The sequence below is a fragment of the Pelodiscus sinensis genome, chromosome 6 (genome assembly GCF_049634645.1).
Source record: "Pelodiscus sinensis isolate JC-2024 chromosome 6, ASM4963464v1, whole genome shotgun sequence".
Taxonomy (NCBI): domain Eukaryota; kingdom Metazoa; phylum Chordata; order Testudines; family Trionychidae; genus Pelodiscus; species Pelodiscus sinensis.
This window is the reverse complement of record NC_134716.1, coordinates 118,038,056-118,062,892: the sequence shown is the minus strand read 5'-3', so window position 1 is coordinate 118,062,892 and position 24,837 is coordinate 118,038,056. Positions and strand designations below refer to the sequence as shown.

Genomic DNA, 24,837 nt, shown 5'->3' with positions numbered 1-24,837 from the left:
GGAGGGCAGAAATTTTCATAAGTTTTATAGCACACATCCCGTTGATTTTCATGGCTTCATAGCCTTAACTCTGAGATTTTCAAAAGGATCTTAAGGGAGTTATATCCCTGTCATGACTTGGGAAATGTGTCTGTCTGTAAAACTTAAGAAGTTTGCATGTTATTATGAAGTCATTACTATGAACACTGCTGTAATATGGAAAACGTCTATGTTTGTGTATCCACCAGAGACTGACATGGCCTATAGTTAATACATACACAGCAGAGTAGGAATAAGACAGTTGTACCTTGTCCAGTCAATGGATACACTAAGAAGACTGGCTGAAGCTAGGTGAATTCACTTCCTACAGCTTGTCAGTGAGGGGCTGGGTTTCCAGGCTTAGCAGCAGAACAAAGGGACCAGGTGTTAGTGGTGGGACAGAGAAACCAGAGGGACTCTCTAGGACAGGCACAGGGAGTGTTGGGCAAGAGAGAGGAAAGGACAGAGCAGCCAGAGTCAGAAACCAAGCTGGGGAAAGAGCATCTTTCTGTGTCAGGACACCAGATAGACACTGCAGCAGAAGGTCTCTGCATGGCCCCAGACAACTCTGAGCCCAGTCCAAAGAAGATGGTGTGGTGGAGAAGCTGAGGCAGGGGAACATGTGCAGTACTTATTATTTTTGTACCTGTGTATTTCTTGTGTCTAAGTGATATTAAAGTCATTTGTAAAGCCTGCGAGTTACCAGTTACACTGGCCACATACCTCTTGAGGCAGCAAACCATGGGCCCATAATACTCACATAGCTGGAGTTCTGGGAGAAGGTGCAGGGAGGGAATTTGAGGGTTCAGCACCAGGAGATAGGCCAACGGTCCCCAAACTCTGGGGGAACACAGAGGAATGTCTGGGGGCATGGTGGGGCTTGGGCCATCTCCCACAATAGAGTGGCGAGGGGACACCACCAAGCCCCACTTGGTCCACAACTCTGCTCCAGCCTCTGGCTGCAGCTGTTGCCCCAGCTCCTCTCAGCTGCCGGCTCCTGGCAGCCAGCTCTCTGGGTCACAGCTGGGCTGTGATTCCACTCCCAGACCAGGGGGAGAGGAGGGCACAAACATTCTGTTACTGCAGGGGTGTCCAAACATTTTTCAAAGAGGGCCAGATTTGATGAAGTGAACATGCGTGAGGGCCGACCATTTTGCCTGACATTCTTTGAACCATTAAAATTAAATGCAAATTAACTATTTTATGCAAAGTTTATTGCAAACGGCATACTTTTCATTTCATCACATGGATGGCAAATCTAAACAGGTGTTAAATCACTCTGCTTTTCATATCTGAAGGCCAGATGAAAAAAAATCCAGGAAGCTGAAATATATGTCAGGAACATTGTAAAGTACATTACATATTATTGGTAATAAAGGTTGTCTGTCAACTTTTAAGTTCAAAAAATATGAACAGGAACATAACACCAAGTATACATGTTGTGTCCAAATATATTTATAACTGATTTAGACCAACTGACATTAACTGAGATTTTACAATGTATTCATCTCAATACATATGGATTCGTTGGGGGCCATAAAAGATAGATATTGCCAAATTACCTGTGGGGCCGTATTAAACCGGAACACGGGCCGCAATTGGCCCGCGGGCCGGACTTTGGACATGCCTGTGTTACTGGAAGGGGGAAAGTTTGGGGACCACTAGGCTAGGAGAGGGGCACATGGCTGCAGCTCTCCGGAGACAATCTGTACCTCAGGTGTGTATACAGGGATCCTCAGACAGGGTCAGTGCAGGGGTTCAGCAGCTAGGTCCCCTCACAGCATTCTGGGGAGCAGCCAAGCAGGGGCACTCAGCTGGACCTGTGAGAGTTCCCACCTCCCACTGAACGTCAATGGGATTCAAGTGCCTAATTACCTGAGATTCTTTTGAAAGTCCCAGCCTTATAAAAGCACTCTGCTGCCTCCCACTTTGGAAAATGTGGTAGCCCAAGAGATGCTGTACATTTCTACAGTGCTGCCAACACCTGCTCCAAGAGCGCTTGCAGCCCTGGACAATAACCTTTAAATACTTACCCCCAATTAATAAATAAAGCCAGGAAATGCCTATTTATAGTCAGTGCACTGAAGCTGACCTGACAGCCAATTAAGGTTCATAATAACAAGCCTTGTTCACAATGGGAACCCTGACTCCGCCCTTTCTGATTTTCCTTTGTTAAAATGTAAAAAGAAAGCAGGCAAGATCACATCTGCTGGCCGAAGGAGGTGCAAATTACACCTTCCAGGCTTGCCTGGTCAGTGCCATCTACAGGGGATTCACTTCTGAGGCATGTAGGCACCACTTTTAACACTGCCTTCCCCTTCCTGGGCAGTTTGGGGTTCTGCAGAGGTCCCCATGACAGCCTGCCCCCAGAGATTGCTGAGTTCATGTGTCAAATCAGATCATGCCCTAGATGTCTTCATGGGCACTGGAACAATGTTTACAGTTTGGCTACATCTAAACTGGCATGATTTTCCGCAAATGCTTTTAACGGAAAAGCATTTGCAGAAAAGAGCGTCTAGATTGGCACGGACGCTTTTCCGCAAAAGCACTTTTTGCGGAAAAGCATCCCTGGTCAAACTAGACGTGCTTTTGTGCAAAAAAGCCCCGATTGCCATTTTCGCGATCGGGGCTTTTTTGCGTAAAACAAATCTGAGCTGTCTACACTGGCCCTTTTGCTCAAAAGGGACTTTTGCCCGAACGGGAGCAGCATAGTATTTCCGCAAGAAGCACTGATTTCAGACAGTAGAAAGTCAGTGTTCTTGCTGAAATTCAAGTGGCCAGTGTAGATAGCTGGCAAGTTTTTCCGCAAAAGCAGCTGCTTTTGTGGAAAAACTTGCAAGTCTAGACACAGCCTTTGGGTGCTGAAAGCCATCACACAAAACTTTAAACCCTTCCTGGGATTAAGCCATGCAGCCAGTTGCTACTACTTGAAGCCCCGGACTGCAGCCAATGACTGGCAGGTAAGTAGTCACAGCTAGTAGTCAGAGCAGGCATTGGTAACCAGGAATCAGAGTCCAGAGTCAGATGCCATAGCCAAAGTCAGAGGTCAGAAATCAGCTCTTAGAATCAGAACCCGATTGCCTGGAGCAAGGGTGGGAACAAATAGGCACAGTCACAGACATGGGTAAATGCTGAATTGCAGCTGCTTCTGGGCTTAAGAGACAATCTATTAACCAATCAAGTAGTCTATGAGGCCAGCTGCACATATATAGGAAGCTTGGAGACTGGCCTGAGCCTTTTCCCAACATTTGCACCTGCCTCAATACTGCTTCTGGCAGCCTTTCCACCGCAGACAGACCTGGTGTGAATCCGCCCCACCACATGTCAATATTGCCAGAAAAATAAGATGTGACGCACCCAGGCAAAGTACAGTTAAACTGACTTCCTCCCACCCCCCTTTACTCACTTCACTGTGAATAAAAAACTAGGCAAAATGCTGAGAGTCACAGCTGGCGTCTGACCTTTAGCACAGATGTTATTCAAGCACTTAGAGCCGCATCAAAATAAACTGCAATCGTACCGCTTTCGATAGCAATCTCATCAGACTTCCCAAGCTAAGCAGGGCTGGGTGGGGTGCATGTGTGGGAATATCCAACTCAGTCTATAAACATCTGAGATCTGCTAGGCACTGCAGAAAGCTGTGTTAGTGATTCAATAGCTGGCACTAAATAAGTGGCTTGGTTTTCAAAGGTGGTCTGCCTATGCAACTCCCCTTGATTTACAGGCGTCCTGGGAAAAACGGAAGATGGGGAGGCTCAATACCTCTGAAAGTCTAGTCCCAGGCCCACTGACAGCAGGGAGCAAAGGGGCAAATGTCCTGCAGGCTGCAGCATTTAAATTGCCACCTGAGGGCTGCACCGCACACTCTGGGCAGTTCTGAAGGCTGACTGCCCCCACCACGCCCCTTCTGCCAAAGGCTCCGCCCTTTCTGGGAGCACTGAGCTCCCCCACACCCACCTTGCCAAGGGGTCTGGCAAGTCCATTGGCTCCCCTGTCCAGCAATTTGATAAGCGACAAACGTTTCATGACTGTGACCTAAGTGACTTGCCCAAGACCATACAGGAAGCTCTGGCAGAGCCAATAATAGAATGCTCATTCATTTTCTTGAGACCAGGTGGGTGAGGTAATCTCTTTTATCAGGCCAGCTTCTGTTGGTGAGAGACAAACTTTCAAGCCTACATAGAGCTCTCAAGCCCTGAAAAAAAAGCTCTGTAAGCTCGACAGCTTGTCTCTCTCACCAACAGAAGCTGGTCCAATAAAAGATAAAACCTCACCCACCTTGCCTCTCTAATAGCCCATGACCAACACAGCTACAGCATCATTGTACACATTCACTTTCTTAACGATAGTTTCACTTGCTTCCTTGTGGTGGTTCTGAGTTTGTATAGATCACCTGGGAGATTGTTATGGTTACTATGCCCAGGCACTGGGAGTGTGTGTGCAAATTAAATAGAACAAAACCCCATAAAGTTTACTGAGCAGTTTTAACAAAACAAACCACATTAGGGAAGAGAATAAGCTTGTTATCTGTTTTCCAGGTAGTAAATTTGCTACTGCTGTTCTGTGTTTTTACGAAGAAACACACTGATGGGGTCCAGAAGCCGACATTTTCAGTCAGAATAACAATTATGTATTTAAGCCTAGTTAACTCCGTATCCTTTGCCTGGGTTCACAGATTCTATAGCAACCCACGTGGATACACACAACTCAGGAAAATCAGTGTGTCAGTTCACAAGAAGAAGTACATGCATGAGTTGCCTCTCACTCACAGATTGGAATTAAATAATAGTGCAGTCAATAGTGCTTAGATTGCCAGATACAAACATGGCACTAAATCAAGCAGGCAATAAACTTTCACAACGAATATAATATGTCCTGTACATAAGCTGCACACAGCAACAGATTTCAGGCTAATGTGCAAGGCAGCTGCATTATATTTCACATTACCTTTCCCATGCGCGCAGTTAGATATAGATAACTGGTGGAGTGTTGATAAAATGAATGTATCCCTGCTACGTGCTTACATGAAATATTACTACCAAGAAACTGAACATTGCACATTGGGGTGTACCTGGGCACTGGCAGAAAGAACCATGAAAGAATTCCTCCCTGCAGCTTGCAGAAAGGGCAGTATGTGGCTTACCTGTATGATCAGGTTTTCCATCCGGAACAGTGAGTTTGCCTTTGCCTGTGGGCATAAAGGTGCGGCTGATCTGGCAGTCAGTGTGATACAATGATAACCACTGTCGACATAGGAAGCGCCATATCTTCTCACGGCTTGCACTGGTCACAGTTATCTCCTCCACGTACCAGGCATGCTGCTTCTCTAGACCATCATGCTTAGACAGAAACAGTCAAAGCCTTAAAAAAATGAGATTACAGGGATGCAAGGTCTATGCGTACATCTGCATGCCAGAATGTCCCTATACTACCCATGCATACACATACGCTAATCTTAACACCTATGGAACACACCACAAGACTTAACATTTCATTTAGATATTTTCTAACCAATGGATGGGGACTTGTTAGGGCTTGAAATTTGGCAGGGTCAGGAATGTATCTTTTACCATTGTTGGGAAAAATATCCAAATTTCTCGGAGTTGTAAGCCCCTGAAAGTCACAATTCACATATGAATGTTGCTGAATTTTTGTTAAAGGCTGGCAGGTAAAGTCTCCGAACATTCCATCTGCACAAGGTATTCTCCATCTCTATAGAGCTCCTATGGGTTGACTGGGCTTCACATGTGTCACTCCCACAGAGCTCCAACCCAGAACTTCAGGAGCGGTGCAAGATTTTTCCTGCAATTGCTCCTCCCCATTTCTTCTTCTCGTGTCCTTGTCATAAATGATAAGCTGAGGGACAGAAGCAGGAGGAGGGCTAGGACAACTAAGACAGGCACAGAAGGATCTATAGCCACTAAAACTCACTTGGAATTAATCCAGGATCCTTGATTCTTTACATTCCTCCCTTGTGTAGCAAATACTTATGAAAAACACTCAAAATGTGTGTTGGTTCCCCCTTTAGTTGCTTGTCCCCATAGAAGATAACAACCTTCTACTGCTGCTAGTAACTCCATCAAGTCAAGTGACGGTGGCTAGTGCTACGGAGATCAGAGTCACAGTTTTGCAACTTATCTCGATCACAAGGTTTCTGTCACTGCTATACCTTGTCTCCTAATTTGTAAGATTGATTTGCTGTTCCCATGCAGGACTTCTTAAATCTGTAGCCTTACATGTTGATATTATCATGATAACACTCAGCTTTTATCATCTTTTCATACCTTTGCATACCATGCATAGAAGCTGTGAGCCACAATTTATTTTTCCTCCAACTCATCTCTGGTCTATCAAGCTGTAATTTCATTTAGCTTTGTATTTAATTATGTGATCTTCAATTTAAAATGTTGTATATAAGTGACACATTCAGAGTTATAAAATCATATATATTTCCTCCTCTAAGCAAAATCACAAAAAATTGTTACCTCCAGGGTGATGTTTTTGATTTCTCCAATTTCTGGACCATGAATTTTAAAGGTGTTAATTGACCCTTTGGAGAATTTAAATACAGTTGTTTGTTGAGATATAGTAGATCCAGTTTTCTTATATAAACGTGTTTTGCTGAGTTTCCCTTTAGAGCCCATCATCTTAAGAAATACCTAAGAAACGTATAATAAATAACCCTATATTAATAACATTGTCACATTAAAATATATAACATGTTATTTTCCAGCAAGATATGGTAAGCAGGTAAATAATTCACTGATTTAAACACTGATTTGCATCTCACTTATACTGGTTTCACAGCAGTGTAACTATAGATTTCACTGTGAGGGCTTTTTCCTGGATTTGCTTAGTGTATATGAGATTACAATCTAGACCTAAGTGTCTCTAGTAAGTGCACTCTAACACCTGAGTGAGGAATAGTTTAGCCACTGATTTCACATGGAAGAGACTATAAATAATATGTACACGTTATAAAGTCACAATATTTAAACCTGTTTCATATCACCTACTTCCCAGCAATACATGTCTGACCTATGTGAATTGGTCAGTCCCTTTGTGTTTACTCTTATGTTATGTGTCAACTACATCTTATTTTTGTAAATATGAAAATAGGCAATCATTGTCATGGCTTCTGGGAACAGAATATATATTTTAATAGATTTATTTAAGAACGTGTTTCTTAACTTTTAAAAGAAAAAAAAACTATATTTGATCCAACGCCAACCATGGAAAATTCTGGCCTAGAATGAATTGGTTTGAGAAAGTTATGAACAACTGAAACTCAGGTGAAAGGGAAGAGGCAGACTGGAAGCTTCAGATTATACATAGTCACAACTACTCCTACTATAGAATGACCAAAAGTGACTGGTACCAAAATATATCCTACCAAGAACATGGCTGTTATAAACTTCATACCAGTATGTTAAATACTGTCTAGTAAACACTTAGTCTAAAATTATCTCCCATATTGTTAATACACTGAAAGCTAAATTTATGGTAAAAATGTTGCTATTAAGTTGAATTATAAAGGTAGCTTTTTAGTAATAATGAAAAAAAATAATAATCATACAATTTAAAGCAGGAGATGTAAGGCAGGTCTAGATATAAAATTTTGTAGTGGAATGCAGCTATGCCACCGGAGCACTTCAGTGAAGACCTTATCTATGCTAACATGAGAGCTTTCCCCATCAGTACAGGTATATGGCTTCCCCAAGAGGCAGAAGCTGTGTGGATGGGAGAATTCTCCCATCAAACTAGTGCAGTCTACATCCTCGTGGAATGAGGAGTAACGGTAGTTCAAATTAGGATCTTTAATTTGAACTACCTACTCCATGCCACGTGTGGCCGCGGGCACGGAATTTGGACTAAGGGGGATTTAAAAATGGTGGCACCCAGGAACATGCAAATGAAGCCTGGGATATTTAAATCCCAGGCTTCATTTGCAACTCCACTTGCCCTAATTACCCTACCTAGCTCAAACTAACGAGCTAGTGTAGACATACCCTCACAGAGGTGTTGCGGTTTACCTACTTTAGCTCTGTAAAGCTCTTTGAAATGCTCAAGTGGAAAGTGTTATGTAACTGCAAAGCATGAGGGTTTTTTTTAATTTTTGTGTACTATTAATATATTTTTTTTAAAAATACTGTTAAAAAAATCACCCATTGCCTCTTAGCCTCTAAATCAGATGTTAATTCAACTAGAAAACAAGAGACATTCTATTAAGCTGCTGATCATGTAAATAGCTTAACTCTGTACGAATGTAGTGTTAACACAGCCAATGTGGATCCTCACATGACCAGCAGGATTATAGCCTAAGTTAATTTCTGCTTTCAGTCCTCACACACGTCTTTTTCTGCTTCAAGAAAAAATATTTCAGGAAATGTATTGACTATGTTACCCTTGTCTAATCACAATCATCCAGTCAATTATATCATTTAAATGCATGAGTGCCAAGAATATCAAAGACTTTAGTTCTGAAGTCTAAAAATAGCATTCAGAAGCAGAGAGAGAGAAGAAAAATAACAGGAAAGATAGTAGTGAGAAAAATGCTAAAGATCCCTATGACACATAAATTAAGATTAAAGGAGTTATTAAGAGTTAAATAGACACTAATTTATGAGTAAAAATATATTATGAGCAGTGATAGGTATGCAACAGATTAAAGACCTGACTTTCAAAAACGTGAGCACACAATCACATGTTAAAAATGAGTGCTTAATATGCATATGTAATTACTACCAATAAGCATGCAAATAGAATAATTGGGTAAAAATTTCAGAAGATTCCAAGTCCCATTTATTTTCAATAGGATTTAGAATACAAAGGATTTGTCTACATTTGTAACTGTAACAGCAGCACAGATGTAGAGCTAGAACAACACTGGTATAGCACTTCAGTGTAGACAATACCTTTACTGACAGAACATCTCCTGTTGGCATAGATAATCTACCGCTTTCAAGTTCTTTTAGAACAAAAGAGCTTGGGATACGTCAGGGGTGGGTTCAAGTGTTTACCCCTGGTGTTTTAGGGATAAAAATCACTTGATGGTGGCAGCGATTCCCCAAAATCTGTGTATTATGATTCTGGGCGGAAATTGTTGTACCACTATCTGTAGCGGCAAAGGGTTGGGGTTTTTTCTGAGCTCTTTGCAGGCCTCCCCCCACCCCTGCATTCAGAGTGCCAGAGTGGGGGGCAGCCCTGTTAAAAGAGCTTGAAAAAAGAAAAAAGAGGAATTGTCACATTACTGGATTTTAAGGGGAGCAGCCAGATAACTGCTGCACCCGGGGCGGAGGGGGGGGGGTGTTTGCCCCAAAAGTGCATGCATAGGGGGCCATGCGAGGAGTCAGATGAAAGCTTGTGTTCTACTGATTCTGTGTATGCTCTTCATGTACTTGTATAATATCTGTATGTAGAGTTATAAACATGTACTCTGCAAGGAATGCTCAGCCAATGGCTAGGCTAATTAGCAAGGAGCCAATGAATCTCTAGGTGACAATACACATCTCAGAAATGTGACTGATACCTAAGGGCTACCAGCATGGAACACAGGGATAGGCCACTGACCAGGTGACCAGCTGAAGCCAAGAAGATGCCAGGAGAGGGATATAAGTGCCATGTGGCACCCTCCATTCTGGTTTTCAGCTCAGCTCTTGATCCAACAGGCAGCATTGCAGGGAACCATAAGCTGGAAAGAACTGTGGACCCATCCTGAAGTACACCAGAATCTTTTAAGCTAGCAGTTATAACATCTCTGCTAAGAGCCTGCATCGAGCACTGGGTGATTCGATGCATGTAATGTATTATCCTATAACAGCCTTACTCTCATGCTTTTCTTCCTGTTAGTAATAAACCTTTAGATTTTAGATTCTAAAGGATTGGCTCAGCGTGATCTTGAGGGTAAGATCCAGAGTGTAAATTAACCTGGGAACTGTGGCTGGTTTCTTGCAAGAACCTGTTAAGATTGGGTTCTATAACCCCTCACCTGTGTGTAGACCTGGGACTGATTGGGGCACAGGGAGAGCTGGGGTGTTGGAGGGGTTTTGCTCATGGGGCTTCTGGCTGGCCAGGCTAGCAGCTGAAGCTCTCTGTGTGGCTGGTTTGTGGCCTATTTGGGAAGGGCCTCCAGTCAGGGGTGTAAGGAGACCCTATTTTGAGCAATCCACCTTAAGCGGACGCCCACAGCTGTGCCCTAACCCGGTCCGATCCGCAGCAGGAATACAAGCTGCAGACTCCAGTAGCTGACCTCTCAGTCTGAGGCATGCAGATACACACAGACAGAGAGACTTTCCAGGACACTTTCCAGGACATAAGAATCAAATCATCACCTTAAAAAAAGTGATTTTTATTACAAAACAAAAAGATAAACTTGATAAAGCATACCTGGTTGCGAGATGTTACAGAGCAACTAAGGAAAACAAATTAAAACACAGAGAAAAGTCTCTGGGCACAATGCTAGGTGGTAAATGGGGAGGGGAGGCATAGATTCACACAGAGCAGTTCAAACCAAACTACAAAATAAAGAAAACATACCCTGAACGCGACTAGATTAACTTTTCCCTTTTACTTACTTCCCATCTTCTCTTTATTCAATCCACTGCCATTCCCCCAAATTCCTTGAAGTCATGGTAGTCCTGCCTGGGTTTAAATCATTCTGTGTCTCTCAACTCCTTGTTTTTTTCTCCCACACAAAGAAAGCAGGCAAGGAATCTCTATCCAATTCAAATTTCAACCCTCTATCTCAATTGGTTCTTCCAACCCTTGGCCAACACTTTTGCTAGTTACCTGAGTTTAACCCCTTAATCACCGGGTGCTGGTCAGCACTCCTCCTGTCCATTACAACCCACCTGACAAGCAATAGCTAGGCTGATGGAAGAATTCTTCCATTGACTTAGGCCATGTCTCCATTTACTGGAGGATCGAGGCTCTGGCAATTGATCTTCCAGGGTTCAATTTAGTGGGTCTAATAAAGATCCACTAAACCAAACACTAAGGGCACAAGTACTCCTCGTCACGAGGAGTAAGGGAAGCCAATTAGAGTGTTTCTCCCATCGACCTCCTACTGAGGAGACAGTGCCGAGCTCAGCTTAAGGTACGTTGACTCCAGCTACATTATTTACACAGCTGGAATTGTGTACTTTAAGCCGACCTCTCCCCTCAGTGTAGTCCTGACCCTGGTGTTGTTTACACAGGGATTTCAGGTGACTTAACTATATGGCTCAGAGGTCTGAATTTTTCATACACTCGAGTAATGCAACTATGCTGACCTAAATTCCTAGTGTAGACCAAGCCTAAGTATCCAACGCTCTTTTGGACATCAGATTTGGGCATTTTGGGGAATTTTACCTTTAATACACCCAGTTACTGAGATCCAATTTGATATTGCATGTATTTTTGAAAATCAGGCACTTTTTCTTTTGAACCTTTTAAAACTATGACAGGGTTCTTTGGTGGCATTAGTGAAAAGCTGACATTCTTTTAGCCAAGGTGGTTCATGACAGGTATAGAGAAATTGAATAAGGAAAAGTTATTTACTTGTTCCTATAACATAAGAACTGGGGGTCATCAAATGAAATTAATAGGTAGCAGGTATAAAACAAACAAAAAGAAGTTTTTCTTCATGCTGCGCACAATCAACCTATGGAACTCCTTGCCAGAGGATATTGTGAAGATCAGGACTTGAACAGGGTTCAAAAAGGAACTAGATACATTAATGTAGGTTAGGTACATCGATGGCTATTAGCCAGAATGGGTAGGAATGGTATTTCTAGACTCTGTTTACCAGAAGATGGGAATGGGCAACAGGGTGGATCATTTGACGATTCCCTGTTCTGTTCATATCCTCTGGAGCATCTGGCATTGACCACTGTTGGAAGACGGGATACTGGGCTAGATGGACTTTTGGTCTGACCCAGTCTGGCCTTTCTCATGTAAGGACTACTGATAGGAGCTGCACTCACAACTGTGTGAGCCAGAGAGGGGAACCACATAGCTCTCTTTTATGCTCATCCCTTCAAAGGATTTAAAATGTGGTGTACTTGTACACAGTAAGCAATATTTAGCCTAATATATCCCACTCTTAATTAGATTATTGTTATAGGAGATGGGGAGAGGCAGTTTTCTTTTTAAGACACAGGCCCAAGTTACATTCCCAATCCATCAAAGGCTTCCTCTGTCACTCCAGGGAAGTCTCTCAGAGAAAGATTTTCAAAAACTGGTGCTTAAAGTTAGGCTCCCAATATTTAGACATTGAAATAAGTGACCTGATTTTCAAAAGAGATAGGGACCGATCAACTCCCATTGATCTCTGGTGGATCTGTGGTTGCGTGGTCCTTCTTGGGGGGGGGCGGGGAGGGAATCAAGCCCTTAAATCTTCTATTCCTCCATTCCTCCCTTCCCTCCTCATCTCTCCCACCCCTCCAAAAGTATGTTATAAGGTGCAGTTCATTAATGTTGTAAAATTGAGATCACAGAACGGAAAGGCAACACAGAAGTGCTAGACTCGCAGTGGTCTCCAACCTTTTTACACCCAAGATCACTTTTTAAGTCTCAGAACAGGTGAAGATCTACTGTCCCACCCCTTCCTTGAAGCCCCGCCTACATTACATGAGGAAATCTAATGTAAATGTACTGCGCAGGTGCGCAGTTCAGAGAGGGCTCAAGAGCTACTCTTAGAGCCCCTGAGATCTACTGGTAGATCGCGATCTACTTGTTGGTGACCATGGTGCTAGAGTATTCAATTATTGGGGCCCACTCTGCACTGCCAATGAGGAAGCTGTTAAGCTCAGCAGAGAGCTCAAAAGCTGCTCAAAGGTAATGAATTGATGAGTTCCAGAGGGAATCTTGCTTGGTCTTCTTATGCAGAGTTTATGTCTAGTATACTGGGCTTAAAAAGAAACAACAAAACTAATACTGGTTTATATTAGTGGAGATCAGAAACCTTGTTTTAATGGTTTCTGAAAGACCCATCTTAGAAACAGGTATGAATTACAGCCACATTAGTATGAAGAAGCATCACAGAAAATACCTCTTTGTATTTTGAAACTGACCAGTAATTGATTTTTAAATAGCTAAAGTTTTATAGACAATATAAATCAAAATTGGATTTGGGGATTATTTTTTCCAGTATTGCTAAATATAAAAAGAAATGAGCCTATCAGTTTGGAAACCTTGACATTTAAAATATTCTTACCCTGGCATCAGTTCCCGAACCTCTCTTATCTCCAGTCTTCACAGTGACTTTATAAATCACCTTGTTGTGCACTGCAGAACTGGATCTGTTGCTAGTGCTCTTGGACCGGGATGCACTTTGGTGGTGTTTCTTCCCATGATCAGACTTCAGAAATTAAAAAAAAAAAAAAAAAAGAGGGAAAAGAGGGAAAAGAAATTATTTCTGAGAATCCTTCTGGGTTTTGGTGTTTGGAGGTTTTTTGGGAGGGGAAGGAGGGAAACCAGGGCTTTTTTATTATTGGGTTGTGGGTTGTTGTTGCTGGTTTTCAGTTGAGGAGGAATGGAGCTTGTTTTGTATACACAAATAAAGCAAGTTGGTTTTTTTAACATTTGGAATCTTTGGCATAAATTAATTCCTACTCTCTCCTAACTGTCTAATAAATTATGTGATACAGTACAAAATCTAATGCTAAATATAATGACAAAGCCCCATTATTATTATTTTACAAAATCAACTGTAAGAGAATGGTACTGACATGCAGATGGGATGTACGACATTCTGACTACTTGTGACTATCAAAGATCTCACAGAACATTTTTGCAATAGCCTAAATGTAGGGTTCATCTAGGGTGCGTCTAGACTATAGGGTTTTTATGAAAAAAAAAAGTGGCCTTTTTTTGAAAAAACTTCCCCTGCATCTAGACTGCCACCGTGTTCTTTCTAAATTAAATCAAAAGAATGCGGCAGTTTTTTCAACCACAGTAAACTCATTTTACGAGGAAGAACGCCTTTTTTTTGAAAATGCTCTTTCAAAAAAAGGAGTTCTTGAATGCAAACAGGCTTTTTCAAAAGAGAGCATCCAGACTGCCTGGGTGCTCTCTTTCGAAAAAGCGGCTCGCTTTTTCGAAAGAAGTGGTTGCAGTCTAGACGCTCTCTTTCGAAAGAGGCTTGTAGTCTAGATGTACCCCTAGACTACATGGAACGGTCAAAAGAAGATATGCAAATTCTGCAGGACTTTGCATATCTTCTTCGAATCGCACTTTTGAAAGCAGAACTTGCAAAAGCGAAAGTAGTTTAGATGTGGCTTTTTCGGAAACCCCCCCTCTTTTGTCGAAAAGCCGCAGAAAAGCCACATCTAAACTACTTTTACTTTCAAAAGCGTTATAGGAAGAAGATATGCAAATTCCTGCGGAATTTGCATATCCTCTTTCGACTGTTCCTGGTAGTCTAGATAAGCCGTGTCTTGATGATCTTCCAATTTAATAATCACATTCTGCTTGCTTAAAGTCCTCCTAAAGTTTGGACACTATATTATTTTACTATCCATCTTCCAGTGTTATGCAATGTTATTGCCTTCATTAAACATTTTACCTAAAAGAAGCTGCATTTCAGCAATGTATGGAGAGACTGTTATATTTGTATATATTATATGCACACAGCTGATAAGAGCTTTAGAATTCTTCAGGATGAAAGGTTAACTAAATGCATAATATTATTCCTACTAGCATGGAACAGAAAAATAAACTGAAATAAAATAGTATGTACAATTGATACTCACCTGCAATCCAAACTTTCTAGCATAGTAGTCAAACAAGTGAGGATCATTCATTGGACTATACTGTGGCAGCACATCAACACAACCTTTTCTATACTTATGACCACTCAATCCAGCACTTAAGGTTCGTGCTACAGAATCAGAATAAATAAAAGGCATTTTACAAAAAGTATAGAAGAACATTTCTTCATGTCATTACATAGGTTACTAGTTTAGGATACTACCGCAGCAGTATTACATTTGATGACATATTTGTATCTGGATTACATGAAGATAGTAAATGGGACTTTTTTAAAGAATTACAAAGAACAAATTGCACATAGTTCCTTTAATCTCTCTTCTGCTACTATTTTTTCATCTGTTGGTATTATTACTGCATCTATAAAATGGCTAGTTAATGGAAATTAAGAAATACTGAAGAGTAATTATAGCGATAAGGAACATTCACATCCTATTTTGTCTTTCTAGTTATAATATTCTCTTTTTTGCAGAAGTTGGATTCTGTAGCCACAGCATTTGGTGACAGGAGAAACAAATTTTAAAGAGTTTTCCAGAGACAAGGTGAATGAAATAATAACTTTTACTAGACCAATTTCTGTTAAAAGCTATTACAAGCTTTCCAGTCAGTCTACACTGCACAGTTATTTCAGAATAAGCTAGTCTGGAATAGTTATTCCGAAATATCTTATTTTGAAATAGTACGTCTACACTGCAGGGAAGCCTCAAAATTAGTCCAAGGCGGGCTTCGTTAATGTAGACGTGCTATCTCAATTTAGAGCCCCTGGAGGAATAACTTAGAATGGCCCTAGTAAGGGGCTATTTCAAAATAGCAGAAGTGGAGCATCTACACACGCCTTATTTAGAAATAGCTATTCTATTCTTCATAGAATGAGGTTTACAAAAGTCAGAATAAGCCGTTTTATTTAACAGAATTGCTGTGTAGATGCTCGCATAGTTATTTCGGAATAAGAGCTATTATTCCAAAATAACTTTGCTGTGTAGACACGCCCATACAGAGCTCTTCCTCAGCTGAAGAACAGCTCCATGTCGCTCAAAAGCTTGTCTCTCTTATCAGAACAACTTGGTTCTATAAAAGATATTACCTCATGCATCTTATCTCTCAAATATCATGGGACCAATACTGCATACACAAAATTTTCCAGACATTTAATGTGAGAATGATTGGGTTCACTTTCCCCAAAGATATTAAATCTCCTTATGATAAAGATGAAGCTTCCTATTCATAGAACTAATTAATTTACAAATCCAAAGCTCATCAGCCATCTCAATTAAAATTTGCACTGCACAGGATTAAAATAACATATATCACATAGGATGAACTGTACACAAGCTGCAAAGGGCCTGGTCTCCCAATGAGAAGTGAATGTATTTAGCACCTCCCAAGACTGAGCCCTAACCACATAAACTATACAGGCTTTCAAGAGGATTGATAAATATTTTAAAAAAGAAAAGGCAAAAACCATAGAAATCAAAAGTTATAGCAAAGTCAGGGGGGTATATAATATGTCTCAGCCGGCTCTTCGCAACAAGAGCTCAGAAGCAGCTAACATCATGCCTGAGAATTCATTGCTAAAGGAATGTCTACTCTAAATAATGCAGAAGGATTAACAGCAGAGGTGAAAGTAAGCTGGTATGGCCCAGTACGCTGTATGGGCAAGAAAGTGGCTAAGAAGGCTATGAGTATCAGAAAGACAACATAGCACCCCCCAGGCCCTCCACAGAGCTGCCTCTCCTCCATCTCCATCAATACAGCAGCAGCTCCGCAGAAGAACAGAGCTGGAGTTGGGGGGAATGCAGCGATACGGCAGAAGAGCTGCCGGGGTTCTTTTCCTTTCCTCATTGCCTGCCCCTCTCAGCAGGCAAAGGAGCAGAATCCCAGCCTTGTCCGCTAACAGGGCTGATGCTCTATGGAGCTGGAGGAGAGGCAGGGAGGGGTTGGGGCTTCTGCTCCTTTTCCTGCTGGCTAGGGCAGAGTGGGAAAGCAGTGATACTGCTGGCAGCTCCTTCTCCCACCAGGATTGAGATGGGATGGGAAGGGTAGAGAGTGGGGGCCCATGGCTGGGACAGAGTCATGTACGGATTCACATGGTGGATTTGTGTGGGGCCCCCATTAGCTGGTGTGCCACCCCATGCCAGGAAGAAAATTTTACTTTCACCCTAGTTAACAGGTAAGCTGGCTTTACAGTCTGGGGGAATAATAGTTGTTGGTCTACTATAGAAATTCCCACCTTAGAGGCAGGGATCGAGTATTTGCATACGGCTTCTTTGCTATTAAAGTGATGGGCACAGTACAAAAACTTGAGTAGAATGAACTAAGTGCAGCTCATGGTCCACCTCCCGTTACAAATCTGTAGTCTTCTAAGAACTTGCTCAGTTATCAGTACACCATTTTCCATAGCAACTCCACTAACGTGCCAAGAAAAATGCCACAGGGGAGTCTGGGGCACACTGAAGGCAAAGCAATTGCAACTGACTGAAAATGTGCATAGTATTAAAATGTCTGAGACCCCACGACCCACTGTACTGCTTCAGGAGTGTGGCTACTTGGTACAAAATGTTTCGAAGAAGTGGGTCTGCCCCACGAAAGGGCATCACAAAATAAACTTTAAAGTGCTACATATGTTTTCCTTTTGTTTTACCAAAATCAGACTAACACGGCTACCTCTCTATTACTAAATCCTTCTGGGCACCTTTGTCTTATTTGGATATATGTCACAGACAGTGGTGCAAGCAGGATTTAGTTTATTTAATAATAAGAACATTGAAACCCACAGTCAAAACTGCATCTTTTCCAAAGATATTTAGTATATTTAACTCTTAACACCTCATTCAGGTTGTTCTAGCCAGGGTATCACAAGATCATTACTATTTTTACTGCGTCAGCAGACACAGAAATATCTGCTTACCTGCAAAAGGTGCTTTTCTGCTCAGCACAGATTCAACAGGCCTGTGATTCAAAGTTACTCTGTATTTCTGGAGGGACTTGGTTGAAGTTTCTGATTTGTTGCGTGGGTCGTTCCAAATAGGTTTGTTCCGCAGAGGTGAAACATCTCTGAACTGGAATCCTAATCAGAATCAAATAGTCATCAGTACTGTGTGGCAACAACTTCTCAAAGTAACAGATGACATTCCTCACCTCAAAGAGTTTGTAATCTAAAAAGCATTGTAGGCTTTGGTGACAGAAGTGAGCCCTTCAGAGAGACGTGTGCAGAGAGGGTGTGGTTTGGTGAGCTTGGACTAGAAGGTACTGTGTGTGTAACACACACACACATATCAGTGTGAGTTACCATGTTTCCCTCTGTGTCTAATCCACAGAAGACATGAATCTGATAGAGTCCCCCAGCTACAGAGCCCAGCTGTTCTGATAAAGCTGTCAAGAGCCACCTGTTTTGCTCTGGGAGTTCCCCTGTGTAGTCCCTAATGTGGTGGCTGCAGTCTTAGCCAATACAAACTGGGCCATGTATAACCCAGCCTTACACAGCCTGGCTCTCTTTTCCCCTGTAGTGATGGGTGTATAACAGCCTTTACGCTCACAGATCTCTAGACTTTTTAGCGCAGGCAGTAGAGGCTCCAGTTTTTAGATTCAGTGCTGAAGGCTGGAATGTCATCACCTTGGTAATACTGTTCGGACTGCTAGTGCTTCTGTCCTTGGACTGGCAGATAATGCTAATTCAGCAGACCACCATGTAACTCATAAAGAACAATTATAGGCCCAGTTTGGTGACAAAGGCACTCGGCCATGTCCATTGCCTTCAAGACACACTCTGAGTGCCCTGGCTCCATGTCACAGGTACACTAACATTTGAGTGCCCAGTGACAAGGTGTGACTAAGTCAGTAGCAAGAGTATCTGCTATCCCCTAGGGTGCACAAAGAATTGAGGTGAGATGCTCCAACTTTATAGACTAAAACAAACAACTGGGATACACAGCTTACGTACCGCCTTATGTATTTCACGACATCTCTTTGTTCCTGATATATCAGACCTATTTATTGCTCTGTCACACCATCTTATCTTGTACTAGATTGGGGTGTATCTGTACTAGCCTTCTGAACTGTATTTACAGAAATATCTGGTGTGTTATTTTGCCAAGGCCAGACTTACTCAGCAGAAGAAGTACCTGTCAGTTGTAGGACCCATGTTAATGAGGCTAATTTAAGCTCACCTTGCTCAACTTGTATATTTGCCTCATTAACATGGGTCCTAAAATTGACAGGTACCTCTGCTGTTATATATATCTTGGTTTCTGTTCTTTCCCGTCCAGCTCTTCTAATGAAGTGGGTTTTACCCATGAAAGCTCATGATCGTATATATTTTTGTTAGTCTCTAAGGTGCAACAGAACTACTTGTTGTTTTCACACAGATCAAATATTTTGTGCATACTTAAATGGCCAGGTATGCATCTCACTGGTTAGCTACACCTGCAAATACACAAGTTGAACATGCTCTCTTTGTAAATGAATGCACAATTCAGTGGACTTTAAGAAGAGTTGCGGTAGTTCTGCTTTATTTTTTCCTACATAAACCCAGTGTAAGTAATTGTTACTTGGGGAAGGCAAGGAGTCTGTGCATCTCTCTCTTTACCCTGAGAAAGGGGGAGAACTTTATACAGCATAAGATGGATTTATCTGGGGTTCAGGTCCCACTGAGGCTGTGAATTTGGGTGCTGATGCAAGTCCTCTTAGCTGAGCTTTCCCAGAGCTGAGCTGATCTCAGTGTCTGTGTTATACTGCAGAGGGCTGTGACCCCATCTCTGAGTCACTGCTGGAGGATGTCAGAGGACCAGGGTCAGCAAGACAGAATTAAGAGGGGCTCAGGAGGAAAGGAAGATGGGCTCAGTGGGATTTCTGCACATCACGTGACAGTCCGCAGGGCATCTCTGTGACCGAACTCATCACAAGAAGGATGCTTACACTATAAGGGATCTGCTTTTCTTGTTGTATGGGTTCACTTGCAAAAGTTTCCAGTGTGCACTGACAGACAAACTCAACTTTAAGACTCTATCAGTTGCAACTTGTGTTCCTCAGCCACAGCATAAACCAAAAAATTGCAATGACAGCATGTAGCAATTACTGGAGAGACTCTATTGCACACTCTTACCTGTGGACGGTCGTATCCGTGGTGCAGTGTCACTGGGATAGGGGTCTCTGGGCCTCGTGCTCTCAAATACACACTGTGCTGTTTGGGGATGCAAAATCCCGGTCACTGAAGGAGAGGAGTTATAATACTGCGTTTGGGTTGGCATTTTCAGTCAGCGTCTAGTTGATCATGAGCAACAGGGCCAGCAAATCTTGACAGGGACTGGGTCCTGTTAAATTCCTCAGGAGTCAGTACCTCTCCTGCATTAGTGAAATAGCAAGAACAACATGTAAACCAAGTATTCAGAATGGTATTACCAGCATACACAATGGAAGGTATCTGTAAAGAAACGCATACATAGGCACCAGAATGAGGGGTTGTAGATGCACCCCATGCCCTTTGGGGGCATATGTTGTGTGTGTTGCAAACACATCTACCACCACGTTTTGATAGAAAGGGTTTAGATACACCTAGCACCATGATGGCAGAAGGGAGTTTTTCCTAAACTAGGCAACCTTATTTGGAGGCAGGGGATATACCATTGCAAAACATTCTGTCTGGGGGGAGGGGTACAGATACACCTGTCCGGGGGGAGGAAGGGGTACAGACATGCTCTCAGAGGGAGAGGAGTACAGAGACACCTGTCTGAGGGCAGGGGTTCAAACACACCTATTGTAGGGAGGGATTCAGACACACCTGTCTGGGTGAAGGGGTGCAGACACAGCTGTCAGGGGGGAGGGTGCAGACACACCTTTCCACGGGGAGAGGGGGTGCAGATACACATGTCGGGAGGGAAAGGGGTGCAGACAACTGCCCTGGGAGGAGAGGGGTGCAGACACACCTGTCCACGGGGAGGGGGGGTGCAGACACGCCTGCCCGGGGAGGAGAAGAGTGCAGACACGCCTGCCCAGGGGGAGGATGCAGACACACCTGTCCAGGGGGAGGAGAGGGGTGCAGACACACTTGTCGGGGGGAGGGGGGTGCAGACACACCTGTCCGGGGGGGGAGGGTGCAGACACACCTGTCCGGGGGGAGGGGGGTGCAGACACGCCTGCCCGGGGAGGAGAGGGGTGCAGACACACCTGTCCAGGGAGAGAGGGGTGCAGACACACCTGTCCAGGGGGAGGAGAGGGGTGCAGACACACTTGTCGGGGGGAGGGGGTGCAGACACACCTGTCCGGGGGGAGGGGGTGCAGACACACCTGTCCAGGGGGAGAGGGGTGCAGACACACTTGTCGGGGGGAGGGGGTGCAGACACACCTGTCCGGGGGGAGGGGGTGCAGACACACCTGTCCAGGGGGAGAGGGGTGCAGACACACCTGTCCGGGGGGAGGAGGGTGCAGACACACCTGTCCAGGGGGAGGGGGGTGCAGACACACCTGTCCAGGGGAGGGGGTGCAGACACACCTGTCCGGGGGGAGGAGGGTGCAGACACACCTGTCCGGGGGGGGAGGGTGCAGACACACCTGTCCAGGGGAGGGGGTGCAGACACACCTGTCCGGGGGGAGGAGGGTGCAGACACACCTGTCCGGGGGGGGAGGGTGCAGACACACCTGTCCAGGGGGAGGGGGGTGCAGACACACCTGTCCGAGGGCGGCAGCGGCGCGCGGGAGCTAGCCCCAGGCCGGATTGCTCGCTGAGCTGCGGCTGCTGGAGAAGTTGCTAAGGACGCTGCTGGGCGGGGCCGGAGCGGGCCGCAGAAGGCAGAGGACCGGGCCGGGGCGGTCTCTGCTTCGGGGGCGCTCCCGGCACAAGCCTCCCCCCTCTTCAGTGCAAGAATAAGGCGAGTTTGCCGGCAGCTTGCTCCAGTGGCTCCAGCTGCACAGCTTCCCCGCGCGGGGCTGTTGCACTAGGGGGGCAGCTGCGATGCAATCTCTCCTTTCTTTTATATGCATTAGCATCATGCCCAGAAGCCTTGGACACGGTCCCACGGAAACAGCCAGGAGAGTTGAACTGCGGGTTCTGTGGGGCTGGGGAGCATCTTTGAGCATCTTTTTGTTCTAGGTGTGTAAAGTGCCCTGCACAAAAGCAACTCTGATTATTTGAGGAGGCCTCTAAACTCAACTAAAATGCAAATACTTAGTTATGCCCACACTCCAGATCCCAAATTTGCTGCTGAGCCAGACGTGGTCTTCCAGATATTGACAGCAAAAAGAGGAAATTCAAAATACACTTTTTCTGGTTTCTTTATACATCTTTAAAAAACAACACAGGCCTCAAATCCTTCCCATCCCCTCTGTAGATCACTTTCCTATATTTTGTGTTATGAATGAAGTTATTGTGACACATCAAAGAAATTGTGGGAATTATTATTATTAAGATATTACAACACTAATTTCACAATAAATTCCTTTATTGAAGCCAAACGCCAAATGGTATTTACATAACTGCTCTAAATGTGCCTAAATAGGCACCATCATAAGCAATTTGCTGTACCAAAACAGTAACAAAACATTGAAACTCTGGACTGCTTACCTCCATATTGCTCAGCAGGTATTAGCCATAAATCCTTTGTGATAAGAGTTTTTGCCTCAGCTGCCCAGAATGCCCTATTACACTTTCAATTGGAAATCTACAGGAAAACCTCAGAAAGGGTTTAAATTCACCAAGATTATAGTTTGCTTCATTGAAGATAAAATGGGTGGTGATGGTATCAGGAACCTTTAAAATGCTTAAAACAGTAATTAAATCTCTAGATACAAATTTAAGAATACTTTAAATTAGAAAATATAGTAATGGCAACTATAGGGTTCTGTAAGGTGGTGGGAAATCCCATCGGAATGAATGGGAGCCCATAGAAACAATAGGGATGATGCAATTAAGGCAAATTATTGCATCCCTTCCTGTGGAGAATGACTCAGCAAAATCCCATACAGATACATTGTAGCCCATAGAAACAAATAGACCATCCAGACAGGAAACAACCAGGGTTCATCTAAAGATCAGCTGAAAAACCTCAGAGGAATACATTGAACCCATAAAGATACATGACACAGGATAGGAGCTTTCTATACATTTGACTAATGAACTTGTGCTAATTAGCAATCAACACATGCTAATTCCTGTGAGTTAATTAGTTGAGCTTGAGTGACACATGTCAGTGGACATACCATCAATTAGCATATACAAATTCCTGAAAGCTGATTGGCTGATTTACAATAATAAATTAATAGCTAATGAGCAGTAATTGTATCTAAAGGCGACAACCAGAAGGCTACATCTGGTACAGGATGGGGGTCCGAAGAAGAATGGAATGCTTCTAGACACCTGGAAGAAAGAAGATGTATAAGGCGCTGTGAGGCAACCACACCCAGAGAATCTTTTGGGTAAGAAAGCTAACTATTGCCTTCCAGCAGCAGAGTAGCTAGCTACCTATTGTCACCAGCATCACCATCGGTCTCAAAGCAGCTACTACAGCAGTAGCAGCATCACAAGCAATGACTTTTAGTAAATCACTAATACCGTCATTCCCTGGCAGCGACAGCACCTTGCCTGCGCTCACTAGCCTCCGTCCCTGGCAGCGACAGCATCTCGCCCGCACTCGGTAGCCTCTTTCTCTGGCAGCTATCACACCAGTGGCATGAGTCCTCTCAGCATACTGAGGTTGCCTGTGTCAATGGCTATTTCTGCCACTCTACCAGTAGGAAGCCACCGTAGGCTTCTATATCTGCTACCTGGGGAGGAACTTCCCCTCCGTGAAAGCCACTACCACTGCAGCTACACTACCACCACAGCCACCACGTGTGACAATCTCTACCTGCTAACACAGCAGAAGGAGCTTTGTAAGACGGCTGAAAGGGATTTTTAAGAAGGCTTCTCTGTTTATTTTCTTCTATTTTAACATCCTAGAGCATGTAGGTTTCAAGTATAAATAAAACTGGATGTCTGTGGTCTGCGATCGCTCCCTACACATTCAATAATTGCCAGGCCAATGCTCAGGAGCGATGTATGGGGGAGGCATGAAGGGGCACGTGCCCACCTCCAATGCTAAAAACGACGTTGAGACAGCTCACCATTAGTTGCAGTCTTAATCCAGTGAAGATTTACAGCCACCTTTCCCCCATGGACTTTTCTCCCTGTCTTTTCCACTCCCCCTTGCTGACCAACATTTCTCTCATTGCTCATGGGTTCACACAGGCCCTAACATTTGAGATAACTCTGGTACGATGGTAGGTAGTACTGTCAGCTCTTTTTTAAAACAGATTCTCCTTGTCTTATGTCAGACCATCAGCAGCCACCCGTATCAGTCAAAAGGCTTCCTTTTTAGAAATTTCCCCTTAGTTCCTTAGTTACTCTTTGAACTAGACATCCTCCCTACTTCTTTCCTTCTGGCCTGACAACTCATTATATTCTAGGCCTTTCTTTTCGTTGGTAGTTAGAGCTTTTCTTTACAACTTTCCCCACAACAACCCTCTCTTGTATTCTTTAATCTCTACGGGAAAGAATTAATGGACACATCAGATATCTGAAAAGGGAATACACAAAAACCTGTTGGAGATCATTTTAATCTTCCTGGACACTCATCGATGGATCTCCAAGTTGCCATTTTGTTTCAATCCAATTTCACAAGCCAAATACACAGGGAAGGATTGGAACTCAACTTCATTCACAAGTTTAATTCTTATGCAAATGGTCTGTACAGTGATATAGGATGGCTGGTACACTATCTTCCACCTTTTAAAGATTTGACCAAACAAACAATGGAGGTGCTAATGGTTCTTAACAGCGTCTTGTAACTATTTGAACTCTCTACTCACTGTCTCTCTTTTTCTTTTTCCTCTCTCCTTTTTCCTTCTCCCTCCTCCCCTTCCCTTATTTATTCTTGGATCTGGCCTTTAATACTCCAGCCATCTAAAGAAGTGGGTTTTGCCCACGAAAGCTCATAATACCATTTACATGTTTTGTTAGTCTTTAAGATGCTACTAGACTATTTGTTGTTTTTTACATTTTTCGTGTTACAGACTAACTCAGCTACCCTTCTGAAGCTTGTA

At 43.4% G+C, this 24,837-nt stretch overlaps 1 protein-coding gene across 1 annotated transcript in view; it reads right to left on the bottom strand.

Annotated features, from left to right (window-relative positions):
- The window catches only part of LOXHD1 (lipoxygenase homology PLAT domains 1), a 288,412-nt gene extending 268,312 nt beyond the window's left edge, over positions 1-20,100 (bottom strand). Inside the window, exons 1-6 of the mRNA XM_025178253.2 lie at positions 19,868-20,100; positions 17,675-17,833; positions 14,751-14,878; positions 13,214-13,357; positions 6,504-6,677; positions 5,162-5,357 (exon numbers count right to left, since the gene is read on the bottom strand). Of these exons, the coding sequence (XP_025034038.2) occupies positions 5,162-5,357; positions 6,504-6,677; positions 13,214-13,357; positions 14,751-14,878; positions 17,675-17,833; positions 19,868-20,012 (946 nt within the window). The 5' untranslated portion in view covers positions 20,013-20,100. The remainder of the gene's footprint in view (positions 1-5,161; positions 5,358-6,503; positions 6,678-13,213; positions 13,358-14,750; positions 14,879-17,674; positions 17,834-19,867) is intronic.
- Between the last annotated feature and the right edge of the window lie 4,737 nt (positions 20,101-24,837).